General features: G+C 34.0%; 3 protein-coding genes and 1 pseudogene across 4 annotated transcripts in view; all 4 read left to right on the top strand.

Moving 5' to 3' along the window:
* The window catches only part of LOC124451166, a 194,047-nt pseudogene that overhangs the window by 78,242 nt on the left and 101,840 nt on the right, over positions 1 to 13,965 (top strand).
* LOC124450960 (brefeldin A-inhibited guanine nucleotide-exchange protein 1-like) overlaps positions 1 to 13,965 on the top strand; it is a 93,031-nt gene that overhangs the window by 65,978 nt on the left and 13,088 nt on the right. The gene's annotated exons all lie outside the window — the stretch shown is intronic.
* Positions 89 to 1,657, top strand: LOC124451167. The gene has a single exon (XM_047001797.1). The coding sequence runs from the start codon at positions 89 to 91 to the stop codon at positions 1,655 to 1,657; it is 1,569 nt and encodes a 522-aa protein (XP_046857753.1).
* LOC124450956 (brefeldin A-inhibited guanine nucleotide-exchange protein 2-like) overlaps positions 12,390 to 13,965 on the top strand; it is an 82,531-nt gene continuing 80,955 nt past the window's right edge. The window contains exons 1-2 of one of the 2 annotated variants that reach the window (XM_047001610.1): positions 12,390 to 12,604; positions 13,296 to 13,347. In XM_047001610.1, the coding sequence (XP_046857566.1) occupies positions 12,479 to 12,604; positions 13,296 to 13,347 (178 nt within the window). In that variant the 5' untranslated portion in view covers positions 12,390 to 12,478. The remainder of the gene's footprint in view (positions 12,605 to 13,295; positions 13,348 to 13,965) is intronic. The other variant, XM_047001609.1, reaches the window with a different exon arrangement.

Genomic DNA, 13,965 nt, shown 5'->3' with positions numbered 1-13,965 from the left:
AAATCTCACAATATTACATCTGGCGACAAAGATTATTAAGGGACGAAGAAATATGATTTGATCCTGAGAAAAATACTACATTTCGAACATGACAGCTTTGCCTAGTTTCCCGACGTTCAACCTAGAAGAACCAGACATTAGAAAAGCTTGGGGAAAATACGTATCAAGATTGGAGAATTTGTTGTTGGCAATGAACATCACAAACGCCGCAAGAAAGAAGGCGATGCTCCTGCACTATGTCGGTGAAGAAGTTAATGAGATATTTGAAACTTTAGAAATTGACGAGCCAGATAGAGAAGAAGATGTATTTAAAAAAGCGGAGAAAGCGTTACGAAATTACTTCACTCCACAGAAGAATATAGAATTCGAAGTTTATAAGTTTCGTCAAGCGAAACAACTCCCAGGAGAAAACATATCCGCGTACAATACGAGATTGAAACAATTGGCCAAATCCTGCGAATTTCATGAAGAAAGCAGAGAGATAAAAACCCAGATCATACAAAATGGTTCATTTTCAAATTTGCGGAGAAAAGCGTTAGCAGACCCCGAAATAACGATGGAGAAATTAATACAAATGGGAAAAACAATGGAGATGTCAAAAACACAAGCAGAATGCATCGAAAGCACGAATCGAATTTGGCATAAAAGAAAGCAGTTCAAGACGCCCACGGAAAAAACCTCAAATGCTTCCAAATATTCATCGAAGATCAAATGCAAATTTTGTGCTTGTGAACATCGACCAGGGAAAACAAATTGCCCGGCATATGGAAAGAAATATCGACAGTGTTTAAAGTGGAACCATTTTCAAGTTTGTTGCTATGAGAATCGAAGAGGCAAAGAGCTGTTGCAAGACAATTATCAAAATTCTCGCGCTGAATCAACAAAGCGAAACGGACAGATAAAACGTAATCAAGTAAGACCTCGTCAAGTGAATACGGTGCAAGAAATAACGTCCGAATCAAGTATGGAAGATGAATATGTATTTTCAACGTTGACGGCGCAACAAAAGCTGCCGAAGTTTAAAGTTAAGATAAATGGTACTCCTGTGTCAGTCATGGCAGATACCGGTTCCAGCGTAAATCTCTTGGATGAAGTGAATTTTAACAAATTGAAGAAAAAGCCAATATTGCAGGAAGCAAATGAGAAAATCTTTCCGTATGGGTCGAAAAAACAACTATCAATTAAAGGAAAATGTCAGTGTGTGGTCGAAACCGATAAACTATATGGATTAGAGACATTTTTTGTTGTTAATGGGAATACGGGTTGCTTGATAAGCTGGAAAAGTTCTCAAAAATTGGGCCTGGTACAAATAGTTGCATCCATAGAAGGCACTACAAAGTCTAAACAGGAACCCGTTAAAGAAAAGGCGCAAGAAAAAGTGAGAGAAGGTACCAAAGTGGAAGAGCTAATTAACAAATATCAAGAAGTCTTTCAAGGACTGGGAAAATTGAAAGGGTTTCAAGTTCATCTACACGTAGATAAGGACGTACAACCTGTCGCACAACCTCATCGTCGGGTGCCGTTTCATGTGAGAAAAGACTTGGAGAAACAGTTAAAACGAGACGAAGAACGTGGAGTCATAGAGAAAACAGATGGACCAACACCTTGGGTTTCACCAGTCGTGGTCGTACCAAAACTAAAAATTTTGTGCTCGTGAACATCGACCAGGGAAAACAAAAGGGGAGGTCCGAGTTTGTATAGATATGCCACAAGTAAACAAAGCAATAAAGAGAGAACGACACTTGACTCCGAAAATTGGTGAAATTATAAGTGATCTAAATGGTGCTGTATAGTTTAGCAAATTGGACTTAAATCAAGGCTATAACCAGTTAGAGCTCGATGCAGAATCAAAATATTTGACAACGTTCTCAACACACATTGGTCTACGGAGATTTCGACGTTTGAATTTTGGAATAAACTGTCTTGCAGAGGTATTCCAAAATGCCATCAGAGAAACGTTGAATGGACTGAGAGTGATTAATATCAGTGATGACATTATGGTGTTTGGCGTAGACAAGAAAGATCACGATGCAAATTTGAACGCGGTATTACAACGAATTAAAGATCGAGGACTAACTCTTAAGAAGGAGAAATGTCTGTTTAAGAAAAGAAGTTTAATATTCCAAGGGTATGTGTTCTCAGAGAATGGTATTGGGCCGGATCCCAATAAAGTGAGAGCTATTAAGGAATGCACAAATCCTAAAGATGTAGGAGAAGTACGAAGTTTGTTAGGCATGACCAATTTTTGCTGTCGATTTATTCCACATTATGCCACAATTACGGAGCCGTTACGTCGACTTATCAAGAAAGATGCCCCATTCGTGTGGACAAGAGAACAAGAACACACAATGAAAGCCCTACGGAAAGCATTAACAGATGGGCCAGAAAGTGCATACTTCGATGCGAATAGTGATACGGAGGTTTTCACAGATGCTAGTCCATATGGTAATGCAGCAGTCTTGGTGCAGAGGAAAAGGAAGAAGAAAAAAGGAAAATAATTGCTTACGCTAGTAAATCACTAACTACCACAGAGAAAATTATTCTCACTTGGAAAGAAGCTTTAGCTATAGTATGGGCCTGCGAACATTTTCATTTATATTTGTTTGGAGGAAAATTCGCCATCGTCACTGATCACAAGCCGCTGGTGAAAATATACACAAATCCATCATCAAAGCCATCTGCGAGAATAGAACGGTGGGCTTTGCGATTGCAACCATATGATTTTGCAATCTGTTTTCAACCTGGAACTGAAAATCCTGCAGATTTTCTCTCACGTCATCCCTTCTTTGATGAGAAACTAAACAACCGGCAAGAGAAAGTAGCAGAAGAATTTGTTAATTACGTTATACAGAACTCGGTTCCAAGAACAATCAGCAGGAAAGATCTGGAAGAAGCTACAAGAGAAGACATTACTCTTCGAGCAGTAATTCAAGCCATTGAAACAGGTAGATGGTTTGAGAGTTCAAAGATGGTAGGAGTAAATCAAGCAGAATTTAGTTCATATGAGAAACTTAAAGATGAACTTTGCATAACTTCGGGAATAATTTTACGAAAACATCAAATAATCATACCAGAAAGTTTACGAGAGAAAGTAGTGAACATTGCTCATGAAGGTCATATGGGAATGTGAAAAACGAAAGCGTTATTACGTGAAAAGGTATGGTTTCCACGTATAAATGAGTTAGTTAATGAAAAAGTTAAATCGTGCTTAGCCTGTCAGATTACAACTCCAGTCAGTGAAATGGAACTATTGAAAATGTCGGAGTGGCCAAGATCACCATTGAAAGAACTAAGTATGGACTTTGGTGTAGATCCTACAGGCACAGGTGAATATTTGTTTGTTTTGTATGATGATTTTCCAGATATCCCATTGTAGAAGTAATCCAATCAACGTCCGCAAAGACTGTTATACCCTGTTTGGATAAGATTCTTTCGTAGTTCGGGATACTAGATACGATACGTTCAGACAATGAACCGCCATTCAATAGCAAGGAATTTTACGAATTTTCAAAGTATTTGGGATTTAAACACAGAAAAGTTACTCCTTATTGGCCACGAGCCAACGGGGAAGTGGAAAGATTTATGCGTACTATCAAAACGCCATATATGCGATAATGGAAGGAAAAATTTGGAAGCAAGAAATCCACAGTTTCCTGCGAAATTATCGTACCACACCAAATAGTTCGACCAAAATCTCTCCATCTATGGCTTTATTTGGTCGACCAATGAAAGTACGTTTACCTGAAGAACCATCTCATGTAGATACAGGGGAAAGAATTCGAGTACAGGATGAAAGAGCAAAATTGAAGATGAAATTACATGCAGACAATAACAGGAACGTAAAGACAAGTGACATTAAAGTAGGTGATATGGTGTTAGTAAAGAAAGATACGACCACTAATAAACAACAAACACCCTATGATGGTAAGCCATGTGAAGTCGTGGAAAGGAAAGGTTCAATGGTAACAGCGAAGAAAGATAGAATGTTGTTTACTCGTAATTCGTCATTTTTCAAGAAGATAGAAAATGGAAAAAGTCTAGGAGAACCCATTGAGAAAGTATAAAGGAAAAAGAACGGCGGTATCCTTTGCGTACAAGAAAAGCCCCTATTCGATACGGACAAGTTGAAAGTTAATTTAGAGATAGCTATAAAAGAAGCAATTAATATTTTCATAAACGAACTCATAGATACAAAATACAAAAAAAATATTTAATTAGTTTGGGGAGAGGTGTAGTATAGTTATTATGTAAATTATTAGTATTTCGTACGTCATAGTACGTATATTATAATTAAGTAAAGATCTGTATAAAAGTAATATGACTAGGCATTAAAAGAAAGAAATCTCACAATATTACAGATGTTATGTCAATAACTTTTACGATTTTGACATAAGTTGTTTTGAATTGAGGAATTATATTATTTTGAATAATATTTTCTTGTATGTTTGTAAATGTCGATCGTCCAGGCTGGTATAAACCTGAGAAGGACTGTTTTTGTTGTAGTTGACTGACGTTTCGACAACCTTAGCGGTAGTCATCGTCACAGTCAAATGACTCAATTTAAAATATTGAAGATTATTAATTCTCACTTTCTGTCTTCAATGGTTAAAATAAAATTTATTATCATGATGTTGGGGTTGATGCAAAGTTAAATGTACAGTTTCAACTTGTGACAATTGTAAACCTAACAAGAAACATTTTACTTATTATAAATATTAAAGCTCAGCAAAGTTTATTTTAAAGAGCCATTCAATACAAAAATGACGTATAAAAAGGAATATTTATTTAGTAACGTAACGTTTCGTTTTGGTTCTCAAGACATCATCAGACAGTATTGAATTACAAATATAAAGGTATTTATATATATAATAGCTATTTACATAATATTAAATTATATGGTGGGATGAAAAAGATGAAAATAAAATTGGGATAAGATGGTATAAAATGGGATAAGTGGAAGTCACAAAAGAAACAAAAACACAAACTATCACAAAATATACAGACATGGAGTTTTCTTGTGAATTCAACTTATCCTTGGGCTTTATAAATGCATTAGGATGTTGGTGGTCAGATGGTTTACTGTGGATATGGGATGGTTCTGATCATCTTATGAAAATAACCACTTCGTTTGAAAATTTTGTAGATTCTACTCAAGCAAAGCAATTAAACATTGGATTTAAACTTAAGGAAACCTTAACATTTGGTGATGTCTTAGTTTGTATTGACGAAGAAAAGTTTGTTCAAGTTGTTAGAATTACCAACGGTGAGATACAATACAACAAAAGACTTCCTGTCGATAGTTCAAAATTTAAAGCAGCAGCTGTATCCCCTGATGATTGCGTTATTTTAACAGTAAACAAAACAGAATACACATTATGGAAATGAGGAAATAACAACAATCAACTTTACTTGAAACCTTGGCATACTGCAAAATTACCCAAAACGTTTTTTATTGAAAATTTTTTTTTGCAACAGAGAACTAAAACTTACCTAAAAGTCCGTTGCTCTATAAATGATAGTAACCAAGCGGTCATTGCATTTCCTTTTGAAGACAACAATTTCCACAAGAAAACTGGCATTTATGTAATTAATATTAATTACAATTACGTGAGTACGATTTGGCAGTGCATCCATGGATTTTTATGGTCAAGCACATTCGTACATAAATCATATTTTATTGGTGAATCTTTTGGCACATTGGTTGTTGTAGATTTAAAGAGTGGTGAAATATGTGCTAGATTTGACAGATTTGATTCTATCTTTAATCTAACTATGCATTACAACACAGGAACTTTAGCTTTAATAACAAATGGTGGATGCGGAATTAAATTTATAAAACTCAATATTCCTGAATGAATCCACTAACTCAACCTTTTTTAGTTATATTAACCTATTGTATTTACCAACATTACATATCACTTAAAACGAACATAAAATGTTCTTTATATCACAAAAGGACAGTTATTTATGGTATCAACAACGAACTCAAAAATATTGCAGATAAATTTGTCCATATTCTTTGTTTTAACCGTGGAAAAACTGTCAGTTTTTAATTATGTAAAAATATCACGGCCAGAGAGAGAGATTAGTCTTTTGTAATGACAAGTAAAGATCTTTTTTATCCTATGATTCCCGTCAACTTTCAAATTTATATTTGGAGAATTCAACACTGTAACATTGTGAAAGTTGTGATGAAATTGAGAATATCACACGAAGATGTTGATTGTCGTAAGGATGGTCGCTTGTTTTACATGTGAAAATTACCAAAAGTGAGAAACTTTTGATCTCTTAACGAACTTCATGTTGATGGTTTACTTTTTATTATAAATGTATGGTCAGATAAATTCGTTGTTTTTATTATATATTAAACGTTCACTACATAGAAATGAAAGAATGTCGACAACTCATTCATTGTGAGTCATTTGACAATATGGTGTTGTTGCAGATGAAGATTATTCTGTTTAATTATAGAGTGACTTTCTTTGAACATTCTTTCAAAAAGTGCGAATAAAATTTACCTTACGCATGTTAATATCGTGGAAACAAGTTTAGTATGGTGTTAAAAATTCACATTTATAAAACATCATCATGATGTCATGTCATGTCGTTGGGTTTTATGGTCATTTATTGAAAAATGTGAGAGATCATTTCTGTACGTTCATTTTGTACATATGACCTTAAAGACAGAAAATGTTGTATACTGTTAACAAATCCGTATGTAAAAACATCATGATGACGTTATGTCAATAACTGTGATGAAAACTTTTACGATTTTGACATAAGTTCATTTGAACTGAGGAATTGAATTTTTCAGTAGAATTTTTCTGATTAAAATATTGAAGAATGATAAATTTCACTTTTCATTTCATTGCACCATAAATGCAATTATAAAAAGTTATTAAAAGAACAATGTATAACGTCATACGTATGTATGAACATTTACATTGAACTATGAAGACTGACTACATTCTACAAATATGGAAAAGATGCAAATGCAAAAGAGGAAAATGTAGAAACATGATCCAGATTTTAAAGTTCGTAATTAGAGTTGACAAGTTTTAAATTTTGTTTGCATGAGTGTGAGGTTATTATGAAGGATAACGGTGGTCTATTTTTACACTTTGAAGATAAATAAAAAATCATCTTTAAACTAGTATTTTGTGATTAACTCTCAATTTTTTGTTGTCAATGTAAGAGGTCAAGTGCTGCAAGTAAATAGTTGTTTTCACTTGTTATTTTTTTGAAATGCATACTAAAATATTTCAGTTTCTATAGAAAAATTACTACACGATAGTCTATTTTAAAAAGCGTTCATTGAATTTCTAAGAGAAAAAAATGTCGCTAAGTAATTGCACGAAGCATAAAAACTTATGCGATCAACAAAAAAACAAGAGACACAAAGTAACCGGAGTCAGATTGTAAAAAAAAAAAACTACGACGTTATTTGAAACTGAATCAAAGGTTTTACCAAAATCAAAGCAGACCACTCAAACAAAATCTGTATGCTCGTTCAACCATTTTAAACATAGATACCAACGTTTGTTACCTTTACAACTTAACTAACATATCTTACTGAAAGTACTTAACAAAAACGGAAAATGCCAAATAAAATTAATTTAACCTAGTGCAGAGAAGCCTATACCTCATCAAAGGAGCCTTTGTTAAAAGACATTATATCTTTTCTTACATGAAGTACGACATCTATATGTTTCCTGTTTCTAATTTGTTATTTTCATTTTTATTTGGGGGAGAAACTTTTCCTTCTTGTTTCAATGTAATAAACCATATTTAATCATTTGTACTTTGCTTGAAGTTTTCTCTTATGCCAAAGAAGACAAGTACCGCCAAAGTTTGAAGGCTTCTACCAAGGTATTTATATAAACAACTAATATTTGAAATACCATCGATCAATTTTCTATAAAAGCGATTGTGTTAAGTAGCGTAGTCAGTTCTCAAGTTTAGTCACGCTATGAAAATTTCGGAACTTTATGATCATTTATTTCTTTGGAAACCTTTTGTTTTCATTGAGAGTCTTTCACTGATCATCAGAAAGTTTAATAAAATCAATTGTGTTTTTTTAATGTACACCGTGAATGTTTAACGACATCAAAACTCAATGTTCTAAAGCTATTCATCCGACATCACTATTTACTTAATAAAAACTTAAACAGAGAATATTGTTATAGTTCATAGCTCGACAAAATAATGCGAACATGGCATCATCGACATTCATTCATTGTCATTGATAACTCGTAGCAAAATTCTTTCATTTTCCTTATTTTGGTCGTACAGTTTGTGTAAATTTTTTGTGAACTCTTCGAGAGTGTAGCTTTTTATTAATTCTTTGCATAGCCATAGTTTATCGCTAGTTTTGAAAGTATAACTGAGTTGATATTACTTTAATTACCTTGTTGAATTTTTGTTGTAAATTTTTCATGGGAGATTCAAAATTTTGCTAAAAACCAATTGTTTTGTGCATATGAACACCTTCACTGCCCCATTCATATAAATACAAAAACAAATAGTTCACCTTAGATAATAAACTCAAAAGAACATATAAAGTGTGAACGGACTATTAAACAGACAGTTGTAACATTTTGAAAGATCCACAACATTCTTTGATAATTTTCTTTCCTCCACATATGTATAGTCTGCATTCTCAGATATTCAAACTCTAAATATATAGTTTATTTTTCTGTTTGAATTTGTCATGTAAAATTTTAAATTTTAAAGATGGCATTCATATCAGTAGCCACTGGTCTGTACTAATATATAATAGTTTGTTTGTAATAAAGTGAATGATTTACACCTGGGAGTATTGTTACATGTTTGTAGATGTAGATTGTTCAGATTTGTGCAGTCATGAGAAGGATTGTTGTTGTTGATGTTAATTGATGTTTTGTAATTCTTAGTGGTAGTCATCTCCAGAATAAAGTGAGGAGTAAAAGTCAGGTTTTCCATATTTGTTGTCAGGTTCATTCGTCATCATATATTGTGTGTACAGGAAATTTGTCTGTGTGTGAATGTCAATTGTGTATTGTCATCATGGATTAGTCCAAAGTAATGTTTTTAGTTGCTCATTTTTTTCATGTTATTGCTGCCCCCCTGGAGCGTGCACATAATCATGACATAACTGGACCCTGTCCTTCTGGCGGATCTATATAGAGGTGAAATTTTGATTTGTTTCTGTCTGTCGGTTTCTTTTTTTGCAGGGGGGGATTTTTACTGAATGAGGGGGAGCTTACAATCACAAGAAAGTTGAACCTTTTGAAACATTTGAGATATTTTGTACTTATTTCTACTTTTATTTAAGGTTTGAGAAATTGGAGATAAACTGTCGACATGATTACGATTCTTTACAAAGTTCTTTCAAACATGGTAGTCCTCCTCCACGTTATCATTATGAAAACAGAACATTTCATAACGTAAGGTGATTATTATCTTACTGTGTTTATTTTAATCTTTAAAAACCAGTGAATGTATTTTCTCTTTTCTTTTATTTTGAGTGGATTTTGAATAAATTTCGAACTAGAAATAGCGTTTTACATTCTGCTCTTAATGTCAATTAAGATTTCATAATTTGGCGTAATTTCTTTCAGTGTTGGACACTGTGGGGTGGGGTTAGGATAAATAGGGTTTTAATACTATTTAAGATGAGGGATTTGTTAGGGTGAGGAAGAAGGAAAAGAGTCATGGTGACGGTGTGCAACGCTTTCTCACCTATCTAAACCCTGTGTAACCCTTTCTCGCCTATGTATTTAAACTCTACAGTACCGACCTCGAGTAACATGACTTGACAAGCGAGTATCGAATGGCGAGTGACTCTCGAGTGCGAGAAGTTTGCGAGTGAATAAAATAACTCGATGTTTGCGAGTGAATCGAAATAACTCGCAAAAATTTCTTTCTCCAGTATTCGAAATTGACAAACATAATCTTAAGTGTAGTGACAAGTAAAATCACACCATCCCATTCATTTTTGTCGACGTGAAGTCGTTTCAGAACCAAATTCAAAAGATTATACGTACACTCATCGCATAGCTACATTCCTTAAATATTTAGCTTTAAAGAATATTCGTCTTTTTAATGCATTCTTTCCTAAGATTATATATGTCCATAATCTAAGACAGTTAGAAGAAAATGTTTGAGCGCTATTTCCATTTACTCATTGATTGCGTGACATTTACTTTACATTTCTCTATGGTCTCTACCGCTTTACGAATAACGTTTGTGCCATGGAAAATGTGAAGTTATTAAAATGCTTCTGTAAAAAAATTCAAAAGATTTTAACGTCATTATGTCCCGAGATATTGCTTCAAATGAATAGTCGTTTTGCTTCCATGTTTCATAAAAAGATATAAAACCGTTGCCTTCAAAATGTTGAACGAATTTTACTTGTCACTACACTTAAGATTATGTTTGTCAAATACTGGAGAAAGAAATTTTTGCGAGTTATTTCGATTCACTCGTAAACAGCGAATTATTTTATTGACTCGCAAACAGCGAGTCACTTATTCATTCGCAAACTTCTCGCACTCGAGAGTGACTCGCAACTGCATCGCGAGTCACTCGCCACTCGCCATTCGACACTCGCGAGGCAAGTCATGTTACTTTTTGTAACCGTTTCTCACCTATCTAAACCCTATGAAACCCTTTCTCACCTATGTATTTAACCCCTATTTAACCGTTTCTCACCTATCTAAACCCTGTGCAACCCTTTCTCACCTATGTATTTAAACCCTATGAAGCCCTTTCTCACCTATGTATTTAAACCCTATGCAACCCTTTGTCACCTATCTAAACCCTGTGCAACCCTTTGTCACCTATGTATTTAAACCCTATAAAACCCTTTCTCACCCATCTAAACCCTGTGCAACTCTTTCTTACCTACTTAAACCATCAACATCCCAACATTAAGTTCACAAATAATAATGTTCTAACATTTGGTTTGAGGGACTAAATTCGAAGACTGACTACGCTACTGTATGTAAAGTTAGTTTTGTTTGTTGCTTTTAGTGCAGTAATTTCACGAACACCTTTAACTAACTAACAAACACTAACATAATTATTTTGTGTTTATTTTATTCTCAACCTGACAGTTTAGCCAACGAACACTAACATAATTATTTTATGTTTATTTTGTTTTCAACCTGACAGTTTAGCCAACGAACACTAACATAATTATTTTATGTTTATTTTGTTTTCAACCTGACAGATCGAATACAGATTTGGGTGACCAGGATTGTGAATTAAGAATCGTCAAATGCATCAATATTTCACTTCCTTCATTGTTGAATTGGATTAAAATCTTTTCGTTTTAGGATTTAGTATAAAATATAGTGGATTAATAAGGTGCAGTGTGCGAATTAACGGTGTGCAATGTGCAATTTACACATCGTTTTAGCTAAAATGAAAAAAATTGCACATCACTTTTTCAAACGATATGCAAAAAACTTCTTTATTGATTACCACCACATAAATTGAAAAAAGTTTTCAAGCTTAATCTTTACTGATCTTTACTTTATAAACGAGTGCGCTGCACGACATTAAAATCCATGTTGACACAATGTCATCAAATTCAAAGACGTTGTCACTGAGACTGGGAAGTCTGTCAACAGTCTACATACATGGTTCTTATATGCTTATGACAATAGGGGTGTCATACATTATTAATGACAATTTTTGCATTTGCGTTGTTTTGTAAACCGTTACTGTTTTTGGCATTATAGCTATTTTGAGTATTTTCATGAAAATCGGGAAACATTTTGATTTTGACTCTTAAATGAAGACAAAAAAAACTTAAATAAGCCAAATTTGAAGAGTAAACAAAAGGGAGTTTTGATTTTAAATAAGCCTAACGTGAGAAAAAGAAGCCAAATTTGGCTCAAAATATTAAGCCAAACTGGCAACCTTGATCAGCCACACTTTTTTGTAATATGACATAAATATGATGTTTTTTATCGTAAGCAAACATCAAGGATGTTGCTGTTAATAATCAGAAAGCAAAAGTATATTCGGTTATTCTCTTTTCACTTTTGTCGTTCTTGTCATCTTCGTCGAAATGTTGTACCTACCGGCAAAGTTAGTACAGTAAAAAAATGGACGGAAACATCAAATGCTGACTTGTTTGATTACTAGGATGATGGCCAAGTGGTGAATTTATTGCGGTGTAAAGTTTGCACAAAAAAGAGGAGAGAATAACATGCGAAAAAATTTTCTCTCCTACATTTGTATCTGGACCAGCGGTTGTAACGAAAAACACTGTCGTAAATCATATGGATTTGTGCACGTTTAAAAATATTAATTTAGCAATTAGCGCTGTATAATAATTAATGTAATATCGATTTGATTACGCCTCTAAAGAAACACTTTTGTCAAAAAAATTGCACACCGTTTTTTCTGAACTAATTCGCACACTGATAAGGTGTCTAGAGGATTAATAAGTGTCTAGAGGATTAATAAGTGTCAGGTCAAACAATGGATGTTTGATCTGATACATACTTCTATAAACCTTAAAAATCAATCTTTAAAAAATTTCAATATACTTCAAGGTTACAACAAAGACGATATGAAAGTGTATGTGTCCTATGAATTTCCCTTTCCAAACGTAAGTTTTGTTTATGTTTAATTTAAGAAATAAAAGATGTTTACTGTGTTTGCACAGACTTATGCAAACGAAGTAGACCTTTGACAGCAGATCAGTGCAAGCCTGAGACCGAAGGTTGAGGGTTGCACAAGCTCGAGAGTTCTCACAAACGTCTCCGAGGTTTGCATAAGCCTGTGCAAACACGAAAAACATTTTTTATTTCTTTTATAAATAAACAATAATGCGGAAAAGATAAACATTTTAATTTTTCCTCAAAAATGTATTCATGATCGATTTGCAAATTCTCTTAGACTGATTAATTGTTTTCATTCAGTTGATTGGTTGAGCTCAGATGTGTTTTGCACAGGCTAATGCAAACACGGCTCTAGACCAATCAGCGCACGCCTTTCATTGTGTTTATTTTATAAAAAAATCACATTCACACTACAATGATTCACCAACATGACAGTGAATTGACATCTTTGCATGATTAGACTCAACGCAAGAGCGTACAATTGTGACAAACAATGGAAGCATTGTTAACAATTTTGTTAGACAATATAATCATTGTTCAAGCAGTTGTTCTCATTACCGTTGAACAAATTCTATGTTTTGCAAACGACAGATTTTGCTCATGTAACAAACACTTTCTCACTTTTTCTTAAATCAATGTTATTTGTCTACACTAAATTTTAAAATTACTCAACTTTAGGATCAACCTCAAACTGGTTTCACGGAAACCATCAAACACAACATTAATCCTGGTAAGTTTTATTCGAAATGAATGAAATCATACAGCATTGGATCCCTGCATGATCTTGTATTGAGGGGTGAGTGGGGACTGGGGAGTAGTTGCTTTACTATGGACCATTGAACTAAAATACGTGGAACGCTACCTCAAGCAAATAATTGAAGCCATATCTTACGCCAGACCCGCGAGATTTTACCCCAGACACGCGTGTTTACCGTTTCGAGCTTCTCTCGCGGAGTGACAATTGATTGACTACACACGCGTGTCTGGGGCAAAATCACGGCTTCAAAAAATTATTAAGGTTTTGTATTACAGGTAGCGTTCCATGTATTTTAGTTCAATGCTATGGACAGAATGGTCGTGTTACTTCAGTACTCATGACGTCATTAATATCCTATGTTGTGGTTATTGGAGTGGCAATGGAGACTGGGGAGGAGTATTTTTACTAGGGACAGAATGGTCGTTTTACTTAAATATTCATGACGTCAATAATATCTTATGTCGTGGTTATTGGAGTGGCAATAGGGACTGGGGATGAGTATTTTTACAAGGAACAAAATGGTCGTTTTACTTCAGTTCTCGAGACGTCAATAATATCCAATGTTGTGGTTGTAAGCTTTTTTGATATGCT

The sequence above is a fragment of the Xenia sp. Carnegie-2017 genome, unplaced genomic scaffold, assembly GCF_021976095.1.
Source record: "Xenia sp. Carnegie-2017 unplaced genomic scaffold, XeniaSp_v1 HiC_scaffold_24, whole genome shotgun sequence".
NCBI lineage: Eukaryota > Metazoa > Cnidaria > Anthozoa > Malacalcyonacea > Xeniidae > Xenia > Xenia sp. Carnegie-2017.
The sequence above is the reverse complement of the archived record's forward strand: the minus strand, read 5'-3'. Positions and strand labels throughout refer to the sequence as shown.